General features: G+C 40.0%; 1 protein-coding gene across 1 annotated transcript in view; it reads left to right on the top strand.

Moving 5' to 3' along the window:
* Window positions 1-4832: 4832 nt before the first annotated feature.
* The window catches only part of ST8SIA4 (ST8 alpha-N-acetyl-neuraminide alpha-2,8-sialyltransferase 4), a 60821-nt gene continuing 38721 nt past the window's right edge, over window positions 4833-26932 (top strand). Inside the window, exons 1-3 of the mRNA XM_076362488.1 lie at window positions 4833-5224; window positions 9753-9884; window positions 20314-20571. Coding sequence (XP_076218603.1) covers window positions 5112-5224; window positions 9753-9884; window positions 20314-20571 — 503 coding nt within the window. The 5' untranslated portion in view covers window positions 4833-5111. The remainder of the gene's footprint in view (window positions 5225-9752; window positions 9885-20313; window positions 20572-26932) is intronic.

Below are 26932 nucleotides of genomic sequence, written 5' to 3'. Positions count from 1 at the left end.
TCTTTTTTTAGGTTGGCTTCTATCATGATCACCCTCCTTGAAATGTTAATATAGTTTATATTTTACTACTATATAAAAGTGTGCCTCGATCAGAGAAGTCTTCAATGCAGTAACTAGAATAGTGCGTGCCCCTAAATTAAACATCCTTCCTTGCTGTTACACTGCAACTTCATCTGAGGACCTTTGTAGTGGATAAATACATTACTGCACAAAAGAATGTAAAACAGAGAATATGGCTTCATTGGGATTTAGTTCCAATGCTTTCTAGGGAATTGCTGTATTATTTTTTCTAGAGAAAAAGGCATTCTCTTCCTATCACACACACAAAGAAACTGTTGAGAGATTCATGTAAGCTTACTGCAACTGTATCCACATTATTGATCATGTGGTTGTTCTGCAAGGTGATTGCAAACACTAAGTCATCATTACACGTCAGTCACAAAAATGAAAGGGGAGGTGAATCTGAATATGGATTCTGACCTCCTTTTTGTGTCTCTGAACATCAAGAGAAATTTGAGCACCACCAACCCAAACCTTGAGTCCTATACAGTGGAATAACTATACAAAAATGAGGTTCACTATATCATCTTTAATTCTGCTGCCTATAGAAAAGCTGTTGCATTATAAAGCTGACATATTTGAAATGCTGCTATTTGTAATGCCAGTAATGCTCAAAATGTAATACAGGACTATACTTCTACCACAATAGCAAGTAGATTATATTGGTGTCTGCATGAAAACAGATCTAAGTATCAGTAGTACTTAAAAATTTCTCAAAGAATCATTAATTGTTTTAACTGATGTTTCTCTTTTACAACAAAATTTGAATAGTTAATACTATTAAACACATTGCATAGGACTAAATCAGAGAGAAAAGTGTTAAGCAAATGCAAGAATGAAGCATCAGCCATGCCTATTCCTGAAACAGAAGCATGTATAAACGTATGACCTTTCCATAATATTGAGTATTCTGTCAAAAGTTATTATATAGGAATCAGAAAGCTCTACTTACTGTAAATTGAGCAGATTTACATTCAAATTATATGTTAAAAAAGATAGTTACAAGTGGCCTGAAAAATTACCTCATCCATCCTTCCACCTTGAGTTAAGAATCTAGAGATGTGTAATTTGGTCCTAAAGACATCCAGTGATGGAAAAGCTACAGCTTCCCCAGTCAATCTCTTCCAGTGTTTCTCTATCTTCAGTGATAACAAGGACAGAATTAAGTCAGAAATAGTTCTGGGCACCCACATACAACATGAAACACTCTTAATGCAAAAAGGACTTTATATGGTAATATGTTTTAACAAATGTAAATGTTTCAAGTTTCTAGCTACTTTCTTCAGCATGAAATGCAGCCTTTCAAGAACTCTTTGCCGTAGGAACTAATTAGCAGTCTGAAATTTGAAATGCTTAAATGCATGATTATTTGTAGTATTCACATTTTTGCTCCTCTAGTCGTCCTCATGAAAGAAATTTTACTGTCATCACCAGCTGCCATGAAATAGGATTTACTGAACCTGTTTCTGGGTTCACAGAGCTAAAACATTCCTTTAATTCATATAAAATAAATCATACTATTTGATATAAACTCTATTCATTATTTAAATATCATTAGATTGTATGAGAAAGAGGAAATCATTTCAAGGCATAATTTAGATAGCTTGTTAGAGTTGTGAAGTGCTGCTGATGATACATTAAAGAAAGGTAATTAAAGGAATTGGTGAAGTACTAGATATGAATGTTTAAATTCTCTATACAGTAAACCCATTTTGTGTTATAATAAACTTTGTCATTGCAAATGAAATGTTCCACTGGCTCAATTCTGTTATATATATGCTGTATACCTATACACTATATGCATCTGTCTGTTACTTGAGTACATCAGAGAGCTAGAGAATAAGAGTATACTAGGAGTAAAACCTGGTCAGAACAGCTATGAGAGGGGTCTTCCTCACTGTAGTCACAGCTGTAAGGCTATTTCTGAAATAGAGATCAGGATTGATTTGGGAAAGCACTGAACAAGTTGGGAACTTGTCCTTGATCAATTTTTAAGCAACTCCTGTGACTCTGGGACCCTGCTACACAGATAACCTCAGAGCTTAAAATAGCATGCGCAGAAGGTGAAGACAGTGAATTACTGGAGGATCAGATCAATGGAGACGATAGGTAGTGGAGTTGCCAACAGCAGAAGTCTTCAAGAACAGGCTAGATGATAGGGATCAGGTACATGAGTGATATCACAAAGGCTGCCTTGTGACAGGGCATGCGCTGAGTTACCTCTCAGGATCCCATAGTCCTCTTCTAACCTGGTAGTGTGTTTTCGTGGTAGTAGAATGACAGGCATGGGAGCAGCCTGAATTTTCAGAAAAATGGCCACAGATTATTAATGTGTGCTTTTGGAAAAGTGTTTTTCTCCATATTTTACTCAAGTGTAAACTGACAGTTTTACATTTTAATAACTGAATAAAAGTTTTGGAGTCTTGATGGTGTAGAGCTTGTAGTTACAATATTAGATAGGTTCCTCAAGGGTGCTGGGAGCATCATAGAGCACTTGCTGGTACTGCTGGTGGTATTTAAAACCACACAGACATAAAACAAACCCTAAAGTTTATACTTGTCTGGATGAGGCTGCTGTGGCTACCTGTACATACAGTCAGTTTGGAGTCAACTTTTTTGGCCTCTCTTGGTGGTGGAAGTCAGTTTCAGTCAGACTGGTTGCAAGCAGACTGAGCACAGACAGAAAAGTGCACTGCTGGGCAAGGCACCTCATGACACCCAACACCATCAGTCCTCACGTCTCTGGGTTGCAAGCAGGGATTCCTTGTGTGGGGGGAGGATTAGTCCATATGAAGCAGCAGAGGAGCTGAGTTTTAAGCTTCAGGGGGAAGGAAGTGCAGCAGAAGTTGGGGAAGAAGAAGATGAAGGCACACTACTTTCTGAACGTGTACATGGCCTGGCACGAAACCGAGAGCTGCAGTGGCTAACTGATATTGTAAGCTGCCGTTGGTAGTTGCGGGTAGAACCGAGTAAAACCAGCACTGAAGGTGGGTGAATTTGGGATCCTTGGCATATATTTTCAATATCTGTTGCTGATCAGCCCTTCTAACAATAAAAATAATCTAATATATAAAAAATAATATAATGTATAAAAAAAGAGTATTACAGATGTTCAACAGGGCTGACAAGACTGATGGAATCCTAACTTTTAAGCTGAACAAATGATGTAGTTTTTACAATGGTATTAAATAGGGTTTTGCATTGAATCCACTTTTTTTCTAGAAGAGGCTGTTTGACATGAATTATACCAAGTGAAATTTGAAGTTCACGCTCACAGATAGGGTTTTTCTCCTTTTGCTGCTGATGCTATTTAGAGGTCACTTTCTGAGACTAGGTTATCAGAGCCACAGCAGAGAAGAGCACAGAAAACACAGCTTGATCTGGCTTGTGTGGTAGGAAATTGCAAAGTTTCCATTCCATTCTGCTGAGGCTGAATTAAACCTTTCCTATTAAACAAAATTGATTTTTAGAACACAACAACTATTAGCAGCCCTGACATTCTCAAGGATTTCTCTAACCTTTCTTCACTTTTAATGCCTGTGAGGGAATAGTCGAGGGAAAGAAAAATCCACGCTTATCTCCAAACTTGCTTGCATCTTGCTGTGAAATGTCTGTTACCACACAGTTCTGGAGACAGCGTATCAGACCAAATAGACCCAGGGAAGGTTCCGTCATCCCATGAGCTCCCATTCCTTAACTAAGTTAAGGGGAGAGGAGTCACACTAGATTTGACACAAACCCTTCCTGGATCCCCGTGGGAGAAGAGTAATGCCGGTGCTGAAGCCTCCTCCACAAATGCAAACTTAAAGGCTGTCGGCAGATCCCTGTCACACAGAATAAGGATAGTCCAGGACAGCCCAGTCACTTTCAAGAGGGCAAAATAATACTGAGAAAAGAGGATATAGCTTAGGATTTCTTTTTCATGTTGCGTTACGCATTTATTTTGTTTTGGGGTTCGGGTTTTTTTTGTGCGTTTCAGAGAAATCGTCCCAGCAGAAGTAAGACAGTAACGGCCATGTTGAGACCGGGTAGATGAAACAGGACGCCGGGGAGCGGGCGTTGGGCGGTGGATTTGGCCAGGCTCCTGGGCTAACCTCCGGGCCGGGATGTGCAGGGGCCCTGCCGTTTCCCTTCCTCCCCGGCCTCCCCCGCATTCTCTCGCTGGTGCCGGGGCCAGGGGAGCTGCCGAGGCGGTGCTCCGAGGCTGGGAAAAACCTCCAATGCCCTTTTCAAGCTCCAACCGCCCGTCGGGGGAGAGAGGGGAAAAAAAAACCAACAAAAAACAAACCCCTTATCCTTCTTAGGAACGGAAGCGTGTCGTTTCTTTTCAGTGGCACCGCACTGGCGGTCCTTTGCTCAAACTTTCTGAAACCCAACAGGCGACGGGGTACAACGTGCTTCAGGGGAGAAAGACACCCCCTCCCCAACCACAGCGGGGCTACAAAGCGGGGGCCTCCAGCCTCGGCCCAGCGGGGGCCGCCCGTGCGCTCCCGCCCCGCGGCGCGAACGTCCCGCCGCCGCGGGCCCCGCCGACCCCCGCAGCCCCGAGCCGGCACCGCCCGCTGCTCCCTGCCGCTGCCCGCGGCCCGGCGCCGGCGCCGGGTGCCCGCCCCCGCGCGGCGCCCATTGGCCGCGCTCCGCCCGCCACCGCCCCGCCGCGGGGAGGGAGGTGCCAGCGTCGCCCCCGGGCCGTCGCCGCCGCGATCGCGACGGGGCCGCAGTGGAGCCGGAGCTGGAGCGGAGCAGCGGCGGGAGCGGCGCGGCGCGGCTCGGCGCTCGCCACGGACTTTTCCCCCCCGCCGAGGAGAGCGAGCCGCCGCCTGCGAGCCCGGCTCCTGGGCAGGGGAGGACAGCGTGAAAGAAAGACAAACTAAACGCCGAACAACCCCCAGCGTCTGCGCCCTCCTGATTTTTATTTTTTTTTCTTTAATTATTTGAAAAAAAAAACCAACCCTGTGTTTTTGGCAATTTGTGCCGCGTGTGGAGTTGTTTTCCGCACACCCCTGACAAACAAAGGAAAAGGGGGAGGGGGACTGCGTTTCGCAGAAGACATGCGTTCAGTCAGGAAGAGGTGGACTGTGTGCACGATAAGTCTCCTCCTCATCTTTTATAAGACGAAAGAAATAGCGCGGACCGAGGAGCGCCAGGAGGCACCGCTCGCCGGGTAATTGCGGAGCGCCGCGCCGGGAGGGCTCTCCGCCGCCCCACCCGGGTCTTCAGGTCACCCGGCGGCCCCCGAGCCGTGACCTGCTCCCCTGCGGTGCCACCACAACTTGGTGCTCTCGCTGGTCGGCGCAGGGAAGGGGGGGGGGGGGTGCGGGGCGGGGGCACCGCTGCGGGACGGGTTACGAGCGGGTTTGGCTGGCGGAGCTCAGCGGCTGCGGGCGAGGGGGACGGGGACGGGTGGGCGGTTGCCCGGGGACGGGGTTGCGGCTGGTGCTGCTCCGTCCAGCCCCAGTAATAGGGCGCGCCGGGGACGTTCACCTGGCCGCGGCTGTTCCCCGAGGGCCGGGGTGGCTGGAGGTGGTGGTGGCGGCCGCCGGAGCGCGTTGTGCCTCGTTTCCTGCTTTGGGAGCCCTTCAGAGGCGAGCGTGCCGGGGTGCGCGGCCGCTGGCAGCTCCGGGTGGCCCCTGCCTCCGTCCTTGAAGTTTGCCTGGGGGCTGTGCTTAACTTCGCTGCTCCTTGGGGATGCTTGCTCTGAGAGCGTGAGGGACATCCCCCTTAGCTCCCGAGGCTCCTTCGCTGGAAACTCTGGTCCCTCGCTGAGACCCTCTGTTATATATTTTCCCTCTCCTGCCTGTCCTCGGTTGAAAATAAAAGGCGTAAAGTCCCTTGCCATTTTTCTGTTTGCACCTCAGCTTTCTCTTTGTCGCGCATTGTGTTTGTGTATGTGCATGCCTGTATTCCTCATTTTTCTCCTAACTTGCAGCTATTCTGTGAAGATGTTGGATTTTCAACCAAGTCTCTTTCTCCTTGGAGGGGTATAATTTTTTGTTTTCCCAGGAGGGATGCATAAATTCCGTTGTGGCATAGTGAGATCAGCAAAGGCCCCCCCTGGGAAGGGGCTCGCACTTTTTCTTTGCTCGTGCAAATCGACAGGGGGGGAGATGCATTCACAGCAGATTTTCGTCCTTTGGTGTAAGCCCTTGCCTTAATTTGAGGAGGAAGCATAAGGTTGTAAGTGCCCGTAGGGGCCTGGAGGAAGCCGGAGCAATTACAACCTACTTAGTCCCCCCTTCGCCCCCGTGGGCCCCAGAGTTAAAGGCAGAAAGTGCATGCCCCTTCCCCGGCCCTTGCCCAGGCAGGCCGGTGCAGGAGCGGGTCGCAGGCAGCTGGGCGCAGCTGGGCACAGCTGGGCGGCAGTAGCCCCGGCATCTCCCGGGAGCAGGGGATGGCCTCGCCTGTGTGTGTGTATGGTTGATGATGCGATGTTTGCTTCTCGTGGTGTTAAAGATTTTCACAACTTGCTGGTAACTTTCCGTCTTGTTCAGCCTGGGTGTAAGTCCAGTTTCTGCCATGATGCCGTGGTATCTGCATGCTTACAAGATGTACAAAAGTTTAAAATTTTGGAGTTGTAGGTGTGCAAAAATACATGTGAAAACGAATGTGTGAGGGAGAATCACCATTAAAGATACCCATGTTTCTTAATATGTACTCCTTCCTGTCAGACTAGAGGTAGCTGCTAAAACGATTCAGAAATTAGTCACTAGGTAGAATCCATATATATTTGCAAAAAAAGCCCCTTCCAGCTTATGATACATTGTTTGACACGATTTAAAAGGTACTAAACCGAACTGATGATTTAATATTAAATGAAAGAAAATAAGTGTATTTAGTCATAAATATGTATGTCCATAACAACGCTTTAAAATGCAGCTGTAATGTACTTCTGCCAGGTCGTTTAGTGATATCTGCACTTCTCTGGTATCAGTGAGACTTCTTGTGCAGTATGGTGCTACTCACTTTGGCTGAGGATATTGGAATATAATTTCTTTTCTGAGCCCGTTGTCCCATCCATTACTGTACGAAGCAGGAAAAAAAAACCCTAGGTGTACTACTAGTATCTGCTGCCACTATTGATGTTACACTTGCCTTTCTCCTGAAGGAAGGGCTCATGCTGTTTGGTTATTTTTGACTGGCCACATGGGAAAGCAAAGTCAGTTTTCTGCGGGATGTTTTACTTCCAGAAGCACCAGTAATGCAGAACTGTGCATGCGCGAGGTGGCCCATTTTATGGTTATTAGTGACACTGCAGGTAAATCCCAGATGTTCCAAAATGGACTATGTACAATTCCAAAGTATGCGATAAACCTTAAATCAGCTGTGTTCTCATAGCAAAGTTTGCTAGGACAGCAGTTGTGAAAGCATGCCCTTCTTTAACTAGACAGTAATGTGAAACATGCATGTTATGTGGAATGCAGTGTTTCTTAAACAGTGTTATCTTCTACTGATATGGAATATGCTTGAAGACAGTTATTTATATTTAATGAACTGTCTTCAGGAGAAGAGATAGTCTTATTATATTGGTCTGATTGGTCACCAAGGCAAGGTAATTCAGAGTGAAGGTTGACACTGTCAGCCACAAGTTGCTGTCACACTACGGCAGCTGTTTCATTTACATCACAGAGGATTTGCAGTGATTCTAGAAGAAACAAAGTAGCCCAAATTTATTTTGCAGTTGTTTACACAATGAAGATTTTTCTGTAGTAAATCTAGTTTTTTATGTGTTAGTTTATTTAATGTTACTTTAAGTGAGAATTAAGCAATACCAATAAAAGGGAGAGGAGGATGTAAGTGAACACCTTTGTATTCATGGTAGAACTTTAACACAAAGTGCCTAGGACCTTCTTTTAGCTCATGAGAGCAGAATTTAACAGTATTTTACTGTACAATATATGTAGCTCACTGCAGATATAAATTGCGAGTATGGAAGACAACCACATTTCAAATGCTGTGGTGCTTTAGGTTTTAAGCTTTGTCACCTGTGTCACTGTTAGAGCGTCTACTGGATAACGTTTAACCCAGCATAAACTGGAGACTGAAGCACTGAAGTACTTTTAGACTGAGTACTTTACCTCATAAATATAAATAAATAAAACATTTTAAAATAGCAAAAAGTATTAATGGTTATTGAATTTTAGGACTTCTGCAACATCCTCCCATTCCCTCAGGTTAGAGTGATTTGGATAATTTGCATACAGATCTTGTACCTACACGATTGCTTAAAGTTGTAGGTTTTTCGGTAGGTGGCACTCTTACCTGTGAGTCAGTGCAATGTCAGTGCTGCAGCATGTTGGCATAGAGGGGATGAGGGAGGGAGAGCGTTGGTAGTGATCAATGTTTTCGATGAAGTGTATAATACTGGTTTATTAGTTACAGGGGCTTTTACAATCATAACACTTTTTGCAAATGACTACATGTTACCAGTTTTGTTAATTTAGCTTAATTAATGTCCCATTGCAGGTTAGTTTGAGTTTAGTCTGCTATATAATTTACCAAATATTAATACTTTTTATATATACTGCAGTAATGTTGCTGTAGCTCTTACTAAGGGCTAGGATCCAATTGTTTTAAGAACTTACAGCCACAGGAAAACAAGAGTCAGCGATTCCCTAGAAAACTTACAATCTCACATCTTTTCCATTTTGTTGGTTGCATGGCTAGTGGTCAAAAGTTCTGTTTACAAGCTAAATGAAGTTATTGTTATTGGCAGCATTTCAGAGAATGAAGAGATTTCTGTATATTACTGTTATATATACTCCTGAGATACAAGACATTCTACATGGTAGAATGTTATATCCAACAACTTTGATATATTTATGATTAAGAGCTGTGTTTGAACTCAGAAGAACATTGCTCTGGCACCTAAACGGAAACAATATGGAAGATCATATAAACCAGATTTCAGACCTAACATCTTAAGTTGTGCTTGCAGTGTTTTAGCTTCTCTGTCACATTTGTGTGACCCTATTGGCTAATATCATTGCAACTGTAACATTATAATACCTCATCGGATGTTCAGCGGTCATCACCCACAGCTTACTACATTTTTTTTTTATTTTTTTAAGGTTGCCTCACCAAAATTTATTAATATGATAAGATTGATGAAGAGGATAAGACAACTGGGGTTGTTTGAATGTGTGCATAGAAAAGTTTCAGGAAGTCTTGGAAAATTTTGGGTTTTGTATGCTGTTAAACTCCAGAATTCCATGCATGAAAGTCTTTTAGTTATCGATAGGAGGCAAAGGGAATCTATTAGGCCATTATTGTAGAACATGAGCAATTGCTGGGGGAAGGCTTGAAAGTTAACAATTTGCAGTTCACTGCAAAGTTAACAATTTGTTAATACTGGAAATTTGGAACACAGAGGTGCAGAATCTGCCTCACAAACATACTGAAGTTTGGTCCAGGTTCAATTTGGAGTTTATTGTAATTTTTGTTATGTCTGTTTCATTAGAAATACAAACATATTTAAGCTCTTAAATTGCATATTCAAGTATTAGATATAGGTGTCCCATAGATTTCTCACAGGTACATTTTATTTGCTTTGGCAAGCAGAATAAGTCTGAAGGGGAGATAATTGCTTCTTTTTGTTGTGAATAAAAGGAAATATCACTGGTGCTTGTGATGTAAATTACTTAAAACTAGAGTTAGCCTTGATGTAATTGTGTCTTTTCTATATTGCATTGCAGAGATGGTGAACTGAGTTTGAGTAGATCAATGATCAATAGCTCTGATAAGATAATTCAAAAGGGTGGCTCCTCAATCTTCCAGCATGCTGTAGAAGGTTGGAAAATCAATTCTTCTTTGGTACTGGAAATAAGGTGAGTGTTTTAAATAAAAAGCAGTTCATTTCATATTACCTATAATTCTTTTCATTTCATATTGCCTGTAATTCTTCTGGTCTGGAAAACAGCCATTTGATTTACGGTTGCAGGTGGATGTTTTATATACATGTTTATGGTGCAGTGTTAAATGCAACTAAATTACATTAGACTCCAAAGTCAAGTCATCCTTCATGAGAATAAATAAAATGTTTTCATCTGGCTGTGTCAGTCAGACCCGTGCAGTCAGTATCTACATTATGCATGTTCACATTTAAGTTGGCTGCCTAGAACTCTCTTGCAGTCAGTGGTGAGAAATTGGCACTTTTAAGACATGATTTCCTCCCATCCTGAAGGTCTGAAATAGGATAGATGGAAGTACCTGAACGTACCAATTTTTCTCCCTTAACTATAGAGGGAGCTTAGGTAGACAACTTAGATGTGAGAGTCAAGAGCTAGGATGTCAGGTGCTGCGAATCCAGCCCTGTCTGTGGCTGGTCCAAGTCACAAGGTCAGGCGTTGACAATATGCAGTTTTCTTTCCTGAAATCAGAGAGGCGAAAAAGAGCCTTAGGCTCATGCTGAGGGTGGAAACACAGTAGCAGAGTTAAAGTGAGTGATAGTTCTGATGTGTGTTGGTAGGTACAGCGGGTCTACTCACCTTGGGGCTTGAGAGAAGAGAAAGCAGAAGCCTCTTAGTGTGTTGTATTGTCACTGTATCTGCCCTGTCTTAATCAGGAAGGTGGCCAGTGAGAGACGTGTGGAGCATGGGTTGGCAGTGTGGAGGGCTGGGAGTGTTGCATTCTGTGAAAAATGATAGAAAATAACTATTTTCAGCAGCAATCACATAGCAGAGTAGACTTGTTTTTCTGAATATTAAGATGTTGAATAGGAATTTGATCTAATTAACATGTGGTTTCTATGTCATTTCCCTTTCTACCTGTTTTTTTTTTTATTTAACAGACAGCTTACAAAACCCTTAAACAGGCAATGTTCCACGTGTGGAAGCATGGCTTCTCTGAATGAGGAACTTAGGGTTTGGTTTTTTTAATGACTGCTATTTTATGTCCCTAATTCTAAAATGTGCAGAAGATATGGGTAGCTCAGAAATGTATGAAGTAAAGGATTGATGTTCTGTAAGTCTTGTGCTATGATGGCCATAGCGCAGCCCCGCTGCAAAAGCCGAGGAACAGTGTCAGGGATGGAAAGAGTTGCAGGATTTGGGTAGGCAGCAAATTAATATTCTGGAGCCTGTAGCTGTGTCTCAGCTGCCTGGCAAGAGCTCTCTGGAGCACTGTGGAGACCCCACTCCCTGACTGCCTAGACTAAGGGACCCTTGGGCACTTGGCTGCTCCCCAGGCACCTGGGTTTCCTACTAGGGAAGACCTGGTGGTTGCCCTAAAATGCAGCTGAGGTGCAGCTCAGGAATGGAGTTTCTTCCAGGACCGTCTGTTCAGATGCAGCATGTTTGACGAGTGCATGGTTATTCCATAAAGTCTAAGTTCTGCTCCAAGGTAGTTTAGGAAAGATAAGCAGATTTTCTATATCAGTATTTAAAATTTATATGCATATAACTGACAATTTAAGTTGGAGAAATATTGAGTAACTTCAGAAGAATACTGTTGAAATTTCAAATCATAGGTTGTGTTTCTGACAATTAGGAGAAAATAGCACACTGTTTTACTCATGTAGTAAACTGATTTGGAAGCCATTGAGTGACTATAAGTAGAGACAGATAACTCTTTTCAGTCATTTTGTTGAAAAATTCAGTGTCATATTTCAGAACCATTTAAAACCAATACACCTTGCTGCTCAAGCCAAACAACAAACAAGTAAAAATACTACAATAACTTTTTGATCAAAATTATGAGAGAAAATGAAGCTTGGGTTATGCTCATTTTTCACTTGTTTCAGAAGCAAAATACATCATTCAGACAAAGAGGTAAAACAGTAGAGAATACTTTTTTTTTTAAGCTTGTTACTATGTGTGTATCATCTCAATCTACTAAAATAATGAGTTTCAAAATCAGTTTTTTCCTTACTGTTGGCTGGGGGGGAAAAGTTCTCTCATTTTATAAATTACTAATGTGCTCTTAAGAAGCATCATGATGTGATTATGTGGTGTTTTTTAAAAATTGTACAGTGAAGGATTTTTTTGTCTCAGTAGTACAGTGAAAAAAACCAGGTCTCTTGTACACTGGTTTAAACAGTAAAGGTTCCTCTTTACCAGCGTAAACATTTTCTGTACAGTAGAGAGCCTAAAGGTGAGGTTATTTAGATGTCCACATTGCTAGTCTTGTTTTGAGATGAAACAGCTACTGTCATGAACACCAGGGCAGAAAGCAGGTGTTTTCACTGAACCAGTAAAAGTTTTTAGATTAATGTGACTTAGGGCTAAAATTTGACATAAATTATGTGAAAGGAGTCAGTGCTACTAGCCAGTCATATTCTTTCCAGAAATCCTCTTTGCTAATGTGCATAGCGTATTCAGTTATGGTCCTCAGTGGTGAGGGAGGGAAGTTCGGCATGCTTTTCCTTGAGGAAGCCACATGCAGCCCCTTGTGATATGTGTTCCACTCTGATGCTGACTAAAAAATGTGCATTCTACTTTCACTTTTACAGGTGGTTTGCTATACACCTTTCTTCCCTGTCACAGCAGTAAGAAGCATCTTAGCCGTAAATATTTTTACACTTATGGACCTATCAGGACTAACTTCAAAAGTGTCTAGCAATCTCCTAGAGTGTTCTCATGGTTAAACTAACTGTTTAGCCCTCCAAAGTACATTACATGCACTGTGTAGACTGTGAAGATGATTCATACTCTATTATTGCAAATGTTAATGTGAACGGTGGTGCTCCTGTGGTGTGAGGTTGACCGTAGCAAATAACCGTGAGAGAAACAAAAAAAAAGCTAGCGCCTGTTGAATAATGTATAAAAAGTTGTCAGTTCTTAGCAGTAGAGAAGTAATTTGTGAAACCATTAGTGTACAGCATAAAGACATTTCATAAAACTTATAATCACCCATAAATAGCAGCTACTTTTGTGTCTTACGTCGGCTGGACACCCACATTAGCAATTTTAAAACATAGAAAATATTTGATAGTTTCACTTCATGTGAGGACTCTTGATCAATGGTATGTCTGGACATAGTTGGCTGGCAGCTGGAATATTATGCTTTGCTATTTGCTTTGTTGACCATGGGCATCATCTCTGGCCATTTTATTTTTGCTCAGGTTAGTGACCAGTCTGTCAGCCTCAAAGGTCCTATGAATTCTTGGCAAGGCCAGGCTCAGATAGGAGTCAATGAGTGAAAAAGCTGCTTTATCAGGACCCCGTGGGAGGATGAAAAGTTTCCACTGGGTTTCTGGTGTCACGAGATGCTCTCTGGAACTTTGCAGCCAAAAGAGGTAGTCTAGGAAGTGTAGCAGCCCTTTTGGGAGGGCAGCAGCCCTTTGGAGATGTTAAGCAGGCATTAGACGTTCTGTGATTGAGGTAGAAATGATGGGTATTGTTAATTACTCTGGGTATTATTAATTGCTTGAGACTGTAGCAAATTTGCTGCCTTGCCAATCACCATTGCTCTAGTGGGAGAGTGATTTTTCCAACTGATGTTACCTTCTGATTGCTGACAACTTCTTTGAAGAATAATTGGTAATTCCTGTGCCTAAGGGAAGAAGACTGCTTGCTTGGCTCCCCTTCTGTCTGAATTTTTTCAGTTACAAAAAAGAGAGAGAATCCACCTTCTGCAAGGTTTTGTGTCTTAAGTCCTTCCTGCTCTCTGTACCAATGTGAAGGTTTTCCAGTTCTGGAAATTAGGAAATTTCAGTTGTATTGAAGGCCATACTTTCAGAAAGGAGAGATGTGGCCGAAATGGTACAAACCTAGCTGGGGAAGCCTTCCACACTATGCCACACTAAGCCAGGACTATGCCAACACATCTGTGACCTGTGTGAAATTAATTACAGTCTGACATCTCAGTGTGTGACTTTCTTCTTCCACTTATTTTTGATTAAATGTGGGTGTTTATGTTGGAAGGAGCAGATGAACGTTTTGAATTGCAGGAAGGCAAAATAAAAAAAAAAAGTGTGTCGAGGATGTATTTATCTTTTTGCAATGTGACAGAGAACTCGATGAGTGGAAATTTCCTGTCAGAAAAGTGTGAGAACTTGTAAGATGTTAAAAGCATCATGAAAAAAAGTGCAGCTTCCTCATTAGAAAGGTTCAGATTATTATCGTTGTTTATCTTTCAAGTTAATGTGAAACAGCTATGATAAAGTCCCTGAAGTGCAAGCAAATACTGAACTGGCAATGGAGCAGTACAATTGCTCTGAAGCATTTGGAGCAATGTTTTGGGGCCAGCTACGCTGTTTCCTTCAGATCTTCTGTGTCTCTACGACATTCAAACTGGGGCTGTCTAATCTGGTTTAGTCATAATAAATCTAAGGTTTTTTTGCCTCCTTAGTCACTTGCCTTCACTGAAAAGTCAGTATTCACTGTCAGTTGGGATGATTAACTCCTTTGACTCCTTTCTTTTGACTCTAACTTGCTTAAATTAATGAAAAGCTGACATATGGCTGGGCCTTCATATGGTAAGCAGTAGTTGGGTCATATTGTATTTGAAAGCCCTCCTTTCCTTTTGCATGTGCCCACTGAAGATTTGTGCCCGATGAGTATGTGCTTCAGCTACTGAAGTAACCTTTCTGGTCAAGGGAGAGTGGGGTGCCCTGAAGGACACGAAGAGGGCTAGAATGGAGACAGAACCAGACAGCAACTTTCCTGTAATACGGCACTTCAGTTTGTGTGGTCCTCCATGGGCTGGGGAATGCCAGGAGCCTTTCCATGGTTAGTTGCAGTTAGGCGTGCTTTTAACAAATCCAAATCTTAGAGAATTTTCAAAATTAAATAGAAGAAATGGAATGAAAATCTGCAATAACTTCAGTAGGATGGGAGTCTTTTGGGAGTGAGATGTTACTGGACATTTACTAATTATATATCAAAAGGATTTTGTATGTGTTGTTTGTCTTATTAAAAAAAAAAAAAAAGGAAACAAAAGCACCAAATGAGTCCAAAGAAATCTAAAACTTGAAGTCTGTGTTCAATTTAAGAGCAATCTAAAGTCAGTCAGTTAAACAAACTGCCTAGTTACTGTCAAAGTGATCAAGACAATATTTAGAAATTGAAATATTTATGGTCAGATGCCTTACAAAGCAAATAAAAACATTTGGATATAAACAACCATTGGTCTTTTAGTAATGAACAGCTTTTTAGAAGAATTAAAAAATAATCTTTTGTTTTAGTAGCATGTGAAAAATCCTCCCTGTAGTTGCACGAAGTGCACATTCAGAAACATAGAGCTCAACTGTTAGAATTGTGGTTAAAAGCCCTAAAATGATCTGAATTTATTAGAAGTCTGCTTGTGATCAATTTGCATAGAGAGAGCATAAAAAGGAGATATGGGAAAGGTAAGATAATTAATCAAATGAAACTATTCATTTTTCCCTTACTCAGACATACAAACACAGTTTGGTCTTAAGTACCTGTTTCAGCGCTAGAGGCAAGCAGAGAGTTGGAAAGCACTACTCCTTTGGGACAGGAGTATTTTTAGTGTTGTTTAATTAAAAAACAAAACAAAACAAGAACAAACTGTGTGGTAACACAAGGTCACAGCCTGCCCTTGTAGATGGCTACAGCTCCTGTTGGCCTCCTGAGGAGGCAGGGGGGACTGCAAATGTTTGCACCTGCGTTGGGTTTGGCTTTAGTCTGACTGAAAGGGAGTTTTAAGAAAACCTCTTTAAGGAAAGCAGCATTAGCTGGCAAGAAGTATGCTTTACCTAGGTCGCAGTCCTTGGTGATTTCAAAGGTTGAGAGCTGCCTTCTGCCTTCCAACTGGGGAGTGCAAAGCAGCGTGAGGACTTGCCAGGGTTAGAGTAGAATAATTGAAAAACCAAGTTGTTTAAAGACCTGTGTGAATCAGTCAGAGAAGGTCTGCAGGAGAGTAACGAGAGGGGTCAGAGATCTACAACACATGACCTGTCCGGTTAAAAAATAAAAGTTTAAAAAAACGTTGGATGGCTTCTTAGCCTCAGGTAAATGAAGGCTATTGCCAAGAGTAAGAAATAGTCTGTCCTCCACAGGCAAGGTGTAAGGAACAAGGACAGGCTTCAGTTGCTGTGGGAAAGATCCAAGCTAGCACTAGGAATATTGTGCTGCTGGTAAGGCTAGGGAAGCACTGACATAGACTTCGTGGGGAGTTTGCTGAGTCCTCGCCATGGGAGGTAGTTAGGAATATATTAGATAAATATGGGCTGGGGGTGATGTAGATAAAGGCACATCTTCAGTGAGGGCAGAGTGTGGACTAGGTAATCACTTAGTCTGTTTCTGTTTCCATAATGTGGTTGCTGGTGAGCTAGCCCAGCTTCCTGGGTACTGAGGATGCACTTCAGGGTCTTTCCCTCACTGCTGTGGTCCAGACAAGTCCAGATGCCCCAGCAGCAAGGATTTCTGGCACTGCCTTGCTCAAAAGGAATGATTTTCCCAAGAAAAGTGTTGGGAGGTCATATTTCAGTGTTCTTGGCAATGTCTAAAAATATAAATTTCTTTGTAACCTTGAAAGTCTAAGTGATTTATTTTCTTCCCTTAATCCACACAATTATGAGGCAGATGGGGGAGAGTTTGCCATTATATAATAGTTGTGTAGTATAAAGACTACAGTACAAAATAAAACCAGAAAAATGCACGTAAGTAGAAAAATGTCACCATGTTGCCCCCGAGCAATACTTTATCAGATAACCAAGAGTTGTAGTTGGTACTTAAATATTATGAACATCTGTTTCTGGTTATCGAAGAAAAACTCTAGGTCAACCACAGATTGTGACACCATGTTTCTGCGAGTCATGTAAACATGCTGCAAACAGCTGCTTAGCTTCAGATAAGAGCGAGCCACATCTGCCTCACCTGCCCACAAAGGGCTCAGGCCACACCCCAGATACAGTTTTATTCATCAAAACAAAACTTGAAGACCACCTCAGATAAAATAGTTTCTTTACATATTTTAACTTAAGGTTGCAGAACACCTTTGCTTCAAGGTTTACTAAAAATCATGCTTTTTTTTCCTTCCTCTAATTGAGCTTACACTTGAATTTTATATGCAGCTGGATGTGGATTAGCACTTATTTTAAATTATTTTGTCATGCCTGTTTAATCAGAATACCTTGTTGTGCTATTTTCAGTGCTCTTTGCGGGACAGAACAAAGGTTTAAACAAGTTCTTATTATTAACCAGCATCAAGACTGAGACACTCATGTATGTACTTTCAGTTTTTTGTCATATCCTTTAGTAAATTTTTTTCTCTTAGCACTTAACATGAAAATTGGAGGTACTGCTATCCCCATGGTACAGATGAGTCAGTAGCACAGAGAAACTTAAAACAATAGCATGAACATCTGCATTCTTAATCATATTTCTTTCAGTATTAAAAGATATCTGGATACAGTCAGATGAATCATTTAAAATATTTTAAAGTTAGCACTATTACACATCTCTTATACAAGGTTTCTTATGCGTACTGTAATACCTGTGCATACATTTAATTGAATATGCTACTGACAACTTCGGATAAGAAAACGTTTTTAAATATGTGAGAAGATACTAAGATTCAGTGACTTTTGCCCATCTCAAAATTTTATAGAAAAATAAATTCCTTAGACATTTTGGAAATTTCAGCTCTGTTAAATAAGTGGTTGATTATCTGAGTCTAATTCAGGTCTACTTGAAACCCTTTGGAGGACTTCTGTGAGCATATGTAAGCACATAGATAAGTAAGCTTTGACTGTAAGTAACCAAATTAATAATGGAAGCCAAGTCACTTTTATTTTTTTGGCACTGTTTGCATAACTTCACTGCCTTCCTCTTATGTTTGAAAATAATACAGAAGATACTCTTTTCATGCACAAATGTTGCTACTTTTTTGCTAACAGAAACAGTATTAGGCCCATTCATTCTAGGTATCAGGGACGGGTGCTTTAAATTACTACATCTAATTTTCTGGTGATCACGTGACTTTCTACATTTCTGTACATTTCACAGAATTTCTTTTGCTTTTTTGAAACTCATTTGTGGTCACCCCTTCTCATGTCAGAGTGCATATGAAGTGAGTGGATACCTTGGCTGATGCTATTGATAACTTCTGATGCATTCATCTTGTCCTTTACAGGCACAGGTCTGGTAGCTCTGTTCTTAGGTAATGAAGAATTCTGGTCATTTTTAATACTGCTACATTGGGTAATTCCTTCTTTCTTGCTCTTTTTCATTTTGTAGCAATTTATATATCTGTTGCAGAGTACCCACAAAATGAAGCTTATCAAACCCATGGAGATTTTAAGTCCATTCAACTTAGAGGCTAAAGTGGAGTCTTCATCTTCCTTTTACAGAAATACCTTGCCTGGCCTTACCAAAAGCTTTAGACTCTCAGGATTTTAACATTGTCTATCCTGCTCCGTTATTCTGAGTCCCTCATAGGCCTCAGCACAAGCTGTCTTTGCTCTGATGCTGCTTCATTCATACATGACAGCTGTAACAGACAGCCCAAGACGTTCTTTCTTTTTCTTTTTTTTTTTTTTTTTTGGTCCTAGTTTAAGAAATGAGAGCAAACACTTGAAAAAATATTTTTATCATGTTTCACTTCCTCTATGGCTTTTAAGGTCGGTTCCAGGGTGAGTATTTTGTGTCACTGATTGCAAGTTTCAGATATATTCTTCCCTCTTGAGGCAGTGGCACAGGAGCTGGCTGCTGGTGAGCATGGTGTTCCTATAGTTTATCCCTTTTCACTTGTGGGGGATTATTTCCCCTTTATGTCTCTCCGTGGGTGTTGCAACTGCTAGAGTGGCATCTCTAGTTATCTTTTCCTGTTTTGATCTGCTCTAAGGAAGTCCTGCTCTAAAAATTTATTGCATAAAAATAGCATTCTCTTACTCAACAAAATGTCTGTTCTGTTTTAAATTCCACCTTACCTGCTGACAGCCGTGGAAAATATAAAGTTATTGTTCTTCTTCTTGTCTTGCTAGAGTTGCAGAGGCAAAAGTTTGTGTTCGAATTAACACGTAGTGAACACTCTGCCCCAGCTCAGCACTCCCTGTCTGTTCCATAAGTGTATTGTACTTACGTATGTTTAAGTTCAGATGTCATCTTTATGCCTTTTCACAAATGTACATGCTTTGCAGAGCAGGGGTGGACACAAGCTTGTAAGGCTTTGCTCATTTGCAATCCTGAGCTACCCGTGGCTCCTGCAGTTCTGGCCTGGAGTTCTTCCCAGCTTTTTATACCAGGGATAAATGTGTACTGAAAACTGCTTGACACTGCCAGTGCAGGTATCAGTCATTACATAGCTGCAGTCATTAAGAGTGTCTTTTTGAATTCGTATTGAAAGTGTGTCAGTTTTTAGACCCCTGCCCCCACCCCCGTAAGCGGGTACAATTACCATGACTTAACTTCTTCAGCTGACATTTAAGCAGACATTCTTCATCTGATACTTGCTGTGGACTGGCAGTATACAACTGTTTAATTACCATAGTTCACTTGACCCATGGTAGCTTGTTAAACCCTCATGTCTTGATCATGTGTGTCTGAACCCGGCTAATAGTTTAAAGAATTAATTGCAGAGAAGCAAGATAAAGGATTGGACTAACCTCATTTAAAGTGATGATAGAGTTCATAAGTGTTGCTATGAGTTCAGCTAACAGCTTGACTAGACCCTGAGCTGCAGTAGTTTAATTTGCAGTATGTTTTTAAGCTGATTTGGTTTAAATTGGTACAAAAGACTGTGGGTGTTCCTATTTCAAGTTAATTAGGATAACTTTGGCTGAACTTCAGTTAATTAGGAGCAAGTTTATGCTAAACTGAATATGTTGTTCTTATGGTGAAATAAGAATCTATAAGAAAACATGGCCATTCCTGAACCAAGCTGATTTGTGAGAGATGAGATTGTAGTGAAGCATTTATTTCCTAAATCATAAATACCTCATACATTTAACTATGTTTTTATGATGTTTCTATGAAAACAAACTGCTCTTGTCCTTTTTCAAATATGTGTTTACTCCAAAGTTTTGTAAAATACTCAAAAATAGTATGCCTTCTAATTTCCGAAGTCATCCTCCCTTGGTCTCTCAGTGCCTTTGTAAGAAGTCATTATGCTCTATCACTGTAGTATTTACGTGTTATATTGTAACCCAGATTTGAACTCTGTCCTAACAGCTTTGCTCTAACTCCATCCTAGAGCATGGGAAATGACCTTAGTCTGTCTGACACTATCTACCCTCTGCTTTATCTACCCTCTGCTTTATGTTGTATGCTCTGTACAGTCTGTATTACTCTTAGATAAACTCCATGTGACCAGTGAGTTGGGTTTTATCTGTGCATTTTTCTGTCAACCCAGAAAGAACATTCTTCGATTCTTGGATGCTGAAAGAGATGTCTCAGTGGTCAAAAGCAGCTTCAAGCCAGGAGATGTAATCCATTATGTACTGGACAGACGTCGTACCCTGAACATTTCTCAGGATTTGCACAGCCTTCTCCCTGAAGTTTCCCCAATGAAGAATCGCCGATTTAAAACCTGTGCTGTTGTTGGGAATTCTGGCATCCTTCTGGACAGTGGATGTGGAAAAGAGATTGATAGCCATGACTTTGTAATAAGGTGAGTTTTCATCAGCTGTTGAAGATACAGCCTGCTATGTTTCTTGGACTCAAGCTGGGAGAAATGTTTTAATCTGAGATACAGATTTCAGGCATTATCTGAAATTAATCTGAAACAGTATCCTTCACTGTGTGATTCCCCAAGTTTAAATTCATGCCCATATTGTTGACAAGATTATTTTTACAGTGAAAAGAAAACAAGGGTCAGAGGAGTGAGGTTTGTGCTACTTATTTTTGCTGTTTGTTGTTTTTATTCCAGACAAAATAGATATTCTTATGGAGGCCATGGTAGAATAAATGCAAAATGTTTTCTCCTTCAAAAATATTCTTTCTTAGCTCTTGGCCAATAAAGATGGCCTGTTGTAAATTACTCCATTACTTATGTGCAGCATGGGGTAAAATTTCAGTGTGATGTATTGATGTTGAACCAGATGGCTGCCATTAAGGTAATTGGAAGTCACGCATCTAAATCCCTTCACATTGCTTTAAAAAAGTCTCTCTGCAGTTTGGGCAAAAAATGTTGATATGCTTCACTTGTTACTCATTCTGAAAACACACACAATAGAATACCTTTGGATTTCACATATCAATGGAAAATAAAGAGGAATAGCTGGCCTTATTTGACAGCCTGGCATTATATGGACGTAGAGAAGGTTGGGCAAGAGATAGAAGCTTCTGCTTCAAAAGCAAAAGGACCTATTGGTTTGGCTTGAGAAGGGTGAAAGGGTAGAATACAGAAGGGCAGTGACAGAAAACAATATAGAAATAGTTGTCATTGCGAGTTATTTGCTTTTTCTTTTTTCACCTTGAAGAAGGATAGTGGCAACAAAAATATCAAAAAGCTACGGAAAAGAAAAATTACAGTTTTTCAGTACATAAAACAGGATATACAAATGAAAGTTGTATTTTATTTGAAAGGTGTACTAGCAAGTGGCGACTGAAACAGTAACACACTGCTCTTTAATTTTCCTTATTTGTTTTGCTTGTACCACTATAGTCTTTCAAATTAGCATCCTTATTGCAGAAGGAATCAAAAAATAAATACCACATTTGTAAACCACATTTAGCCTATGGCATGCTTTTCTATGTCTCAGAGATTTAACATGATTCATTTAACAGGACTACATAAAAATTTAGATACTAGATTTTCTAGATGAAAATTTTCTTTCAGAACGCAAGGTACATACTTTTACTTAAATCATGTGCTGAATTTCTTTGAAATTATCTCCATGCTCTTCCCCATGTTTTAACTAGCCATGAAACTAGGTGATGATATCTGATAGGAGATTTTAACTAATTCAAGCCATGTGGAGTAAAGATAATATTCTTAAAGATTTATGTATGAATAAAAGAAGAATGGTGAACCTTAATAGGAACATCAGGAAGTTACTGTTGCTGATCAGTTATTTAGAATGGAGAAACATCTTTCCTATGGTGTACGACTAGTAAAGTGGTCAGTATAACAACTAGTTAGTCTGATGATATTGTGGATAATAATCTTTATAAGATTCTGGGAATAGAATACTTGACCCTGCAGCCTACAGAGAGTTTTAATACAGTGAAATTTTTCGATTTACAAATCAATGTTAAAACATTTTAGAAGTTCACAGATTATCTCATAGGTTAAACTATATGATATTTATTTATGTATGTCTGGATGGGTGCATATGTACATAACATCTGTTTAAAGTAAATAGCAATGAATTCATTTGTATTTCAAGTTAAAGAAGAAGGCAAAGTATTGTTCAGAATTATAGTTTCCTACATTCCTCTTCTTCCATTTAAAAAAAGTTGTACGCAACATGATATGTAATCACGTGATCTAATGTTACTGGCATACTTGGTAACCACTCACCTCTACTGCTATTAGGATTCTGGTATTAAAATGTACCATGACACTGTTACTCTCTTTGCTTTCAGCTAGAAGTAAAATGCACTCATTCTACTCGCCACCTGATGGTATTCTGAAAAGCAGTTACTGTATGCAGCTAGATGTATAGGCTGATGAACAAAATTTTTGTAGAATCTCCTGATGCTGAGTGCATTAGGCCTACATGCTGTGACAAGTACATCATACTATTTTGGTTAAATATACTGTCCAGTTGATTTTGATAGTACTGTACATTCTTTTTGAGATCTGAAACAGAAGTGTGTGTTTTTGAGAGAATTGTTTCTTAGAGCAGCAGTTCTAATGTTAGATCTAACACCAACAATACCATTAATTTAATGATAAAGTGAAGATCCGTGAAAGTGAAGAGGACACAACAGACAACCAGCAGTATTTGCATTACAGTACAATAAACTCAATATCCTGAATGTTAATGCTCCTATAAAGGTGGTATGAAGATGTTAGTAATAACTGATAAAGACACAGAATATACGCTTTATTAAGAGTAAAGAATGTCAGTACCTAGCACTTTAATTAATTTAAAGTTGATAGTATCTGTCAATGTCTTTGAAGTCATCCAAAGTTAACTAATAACTGTCCATCTTCCTTTGAGATATTCCAGCATATTCAATGCCTTCTATATAACAATGTCTCTCAAACAACATTGATTCAACAGAGACACAGGATAATTAGAATAATTCTGTTATGAAAAATATTTAAAAATAGGCACCTAAACTAGACTCAAATAATAAGCATGCCTGTAAGCCAACATGTAATTCTGACAGCAAATTTTACAAGTAAAACAATACAATTCGTCTTCTTCAGACATCTCTGAAAGTGCATAAATAAGGGTCATTTTTGCAAGCAACGTAATATCTTGTCAGCATAAGCAGATTTACTGTATTTACTGAACATTTTAAAGTGGCTTGGTTTTAATTACTTGGTCACATAAGGCCTTATTTTGTTCTCACGGCATCAAATCAAGAGTCTAGGGACATATCTTCTGCTAGGATAAAATGGATTAGTTCCACAAGTTTAGTGAAGTCATGTCTATTTTGACAGTAGAAAATGTGACCCATCGAGTTAAAATGGGAAGCAAGGACACTGTTTGCGATTAAAAAAAAACATGTGCTGACTATAAACTATTTCCTGTTTCCCATATTCCTTTCCTTTTTACCTCTTATGTTTTTACAACCTGTTAAGTGATTATTGATCCTTGCACTTCTGCTACTTTTGTAGTGGTGAGCTAAAGCATGCTGAATTGTGATAGTATACCCAGGAAGGGTCTGAAGCATTCCAAAATCTCTGATTCCATAAAATAAATCAGAATGAAAATATGAAATAATCAACCAGATTACATTTAAAATGTATAAATGGCACAGTGCTGTTGCAGGAGCTGTTCTTTGCATGGTACTGTTTTCAGCTGTTTCTCTAGCTGCTGGGTCAGATATATGGTGCTCAATCCCCATGAGATTTAAATGCAATACATCTTATTCCCCCATTGTCTACACTTTCTCATGCTGAAATTCTCATGCCAGGGCTGTGTTAGCTGTTACACCTTACAGAACAGATGAACTTGTTATAGTAAGTGGTGCATTTTGAAATGCAGTAGTTACATAGGACTTCCTGAAAAATACAACTGTATTTTGGGTAAATGTAAAATAACAATACTACATTGCCAAGTAGTAACTTCCAGATTCCTGGAATTACTTCTGGCAGTCAGTAAGTACCAAAAAGAATTCAGTTCAGCTTTGGGTTCAGAATTTGAACAATGCCAAAGATCAGAAGTCGGGGGGCTTTTTGTTTTTTTTTTGTTTTTTAAATTAATGGAATTCAGCATTCATGATGGGAACTTTTCAAAAGCAGAGGCCAAATAGAGTTTTGGAGTTATTTTGTTAAAAAACAAACAAACAAATAAACCCCTCCCCCCCAACCTAGTAAATAATCTTGTGGTTTTTCTCATGGTGACACTACTGCTGGAAAAGTCCCTTTCATTTCAGTTGGACTACATGGAAAACAGGCCTGTTGAGTGAAGCTGTTTGACTAGTTTAGTACTGCTCTGACAAGGAACGGCCATGAGAGGATATTAATTGCTTCTTTCTTTGGATTGAAGTGCCTAGTTTATACGTTACAACTCTTCTTTCTCCCATTGGAGTGTTTTCGTGCTAATTCTGTCAGCACCTAGGAATCAAGCTGAATATTTTTGCCATCATCGATGATAAAATTTTGCTGGGCAAATGCAGCTCTTACTTTTCCAGTGTCCTTTGACTTTCATTTTTTAACTTGGCAATTCTTGTGGTTAGTGAAGTTGGCATGGAAAAAATTCATAATAAAAAACTCATTAATAAATTTGTTGGTTTATCCTATGCAAAGAAGAGGATGATCTGTTTGACTTTCTCCCTGATGTCTTGGTTCTGTGGACAAGCAATTGTGATATGAGCATAAGACAGTGTATCCGTTCAGGAAGAAGAAAAGGACGGGCCTTCCAACCATATCATGGAGGTGTGGTTGCTCATTTCAGGAGAAGAATTTAAATTTCTCTGCTAATCTTAATATGTTACCAGAGAGTGGTAGTGCTTCTTAGTTCTGTGTTGTTCCTTCAGCTGATAGGAAAAAACAATCATAAATCTGTCAGAATAAAAATGATTTAGGATATTAATGTACTTATATTCTGGAACTTTTTTTTTTTGTAACTTGTATCAGCTTTTATGTCCAAATATTTATTTAATACACCTTGCTTGGAGCATAACCATTGTGCCAGTAGAGCTGGATGCTCAGAGCCAGATCTGTTGAATGCAAAGTTGCCAATTTTACAGACTTATTTTAAAACATGATTCTTCCCTTAAAAATCGCATTTGAATACATCATGACTAGCTCATTACAGTTTTCAGCTCTCAAATGTGGCAGCTCTGTTTTTGCCCTCTGTCTCTTCCTACAAATTGTTACACTACATTGAAACATTAAATGAAAGCAGAAGAAAGTCAGAAAGCTATTGTCTTCAGATGTTCTTGCTCAGTGATTTGAGTGCCTGAGAAAGGGGGAGCGCCAGTGTAGCTGTTTGGTGTTTCCAGTCAAGTTAGACATGGGTGGCTTCCATCTCAGGAGAACCTTAGAGAAGGCCTGACTTCTCTTGGCCAAATTTTCCCTTTTTGGCTTCACGTCATGACTTCTTCAGCTGCTGGAAGGGTCCTTGCATGACAGCTACTCCAGGCAGCCCATCATGGGGTGAGAGCTGATACAGAGGTGTCTTCTTATGAAGCTGAATCTCTTGCTCAGTCAGTACATAGCACCTGGTGCTCCCTGCGCTGGTGGGCCACTGGGTACCCTCCATAAGCATTTATAATTCCAACTTTGGTGCAACTTCCTATTTTTTTTTTAAAAAGGAAGTTAATTCTTAAGTAGGTGATATGGGAGGAGATTTAAGGATGTAAGTTTAGAAGGCTAAGGAAATAGCAGTAAGAAGTGACTTCTGTAAACCCATGTACAAATGATCAAAGATTCCAAAGTTGTTTCTTAAATAAATAGGTGTCCTATGAGCATCCAAATATAGAGCACATAGGGTTAGCCTGACTCTTTCTGTACTTATTCTGAGATAAAAGGATAAAATTCTTTTAAAGTTGCTTACTCTGTTGTTAATGATACAGAGCTTTTAATTTAGTAGTTTTCTGAACAGTTTCAAATGCAGGAAAGCTTCACTAATCCATTTGCTCATTGACCGAGTGTTTTGATTAAGAGGTGTGACAATGTTCAGAACAGTTATAGTCTAAACATTCCCTTTTTTGCCGTTCTCCATTTTTGGATGTTCAGACTACTGCTTTTTTCTACATTCCAAACTCACGACCCCAAAGTGCTTCTCCAAAACAATGAAAACAATCATTTTGCCTGAATTTATTGCAAGGATAATAAATTTTTTTAACCCTTTCTGTCTCACAGTGATGCAGAACTGTTCTGAAGTTTTCTGTATCAGAACAGTAACACTTCTGTAGCATTTTGGTATAGTAACACTTCTGTAGCATTGCCCTATAAAATATGCCCTCTATAGACAGTAATGTGTAAAGGTATTTTCACATCAAAAGGCAAAGATGCAGGTATTCAGGAAACTACTAAGTTCCATTTCTCAGGTTTTCTTACATTAAAATAGCATTCTCAATATTTCACTGCTGTAGGTTTTTTTTCCCATATGCACCAAATTTTCAGTGATAGAAATTCCCTTCTTTATCTTGGTGTTAAAGTAATGATATTGGAAAGAACAGTAAGACTCTGTAATTCATGGGTAGTGTTGCAGCAAGGACTCGTAATAAAGACGTAAATAATGTGTTTTGCCACTGTTTCTAAAATACCACTTAGACCTTTTCTGTTACTTCACTGTGCTGTGTCAATTGAGGATAACTTGCATTTCAGTCATTGGTGTTAAGGAAGGTGGTAGGAAGAAATAATTTAATGATTATCAGTATAGGTTCTACTTTGGGCAGCA

The sequence above is a fragment of the Aptenodytes patagonicus genome, chromosome Z (genome assembly GCF_965638725.1).
Source record: "Aptenodytes patagonicus chromosome Z, bAptPat1.pri.cur, whole genome shotgun sequence".
NCBI lineage: Eukaryota > Metazoa > Chordata > Aves > Sphenisciformes > Spheniscidae > Aptenodytes > Aptenodytes patagonicus.
This window is presented reverse-complemented; position numbering and strand designations above follow the sequence as displayed.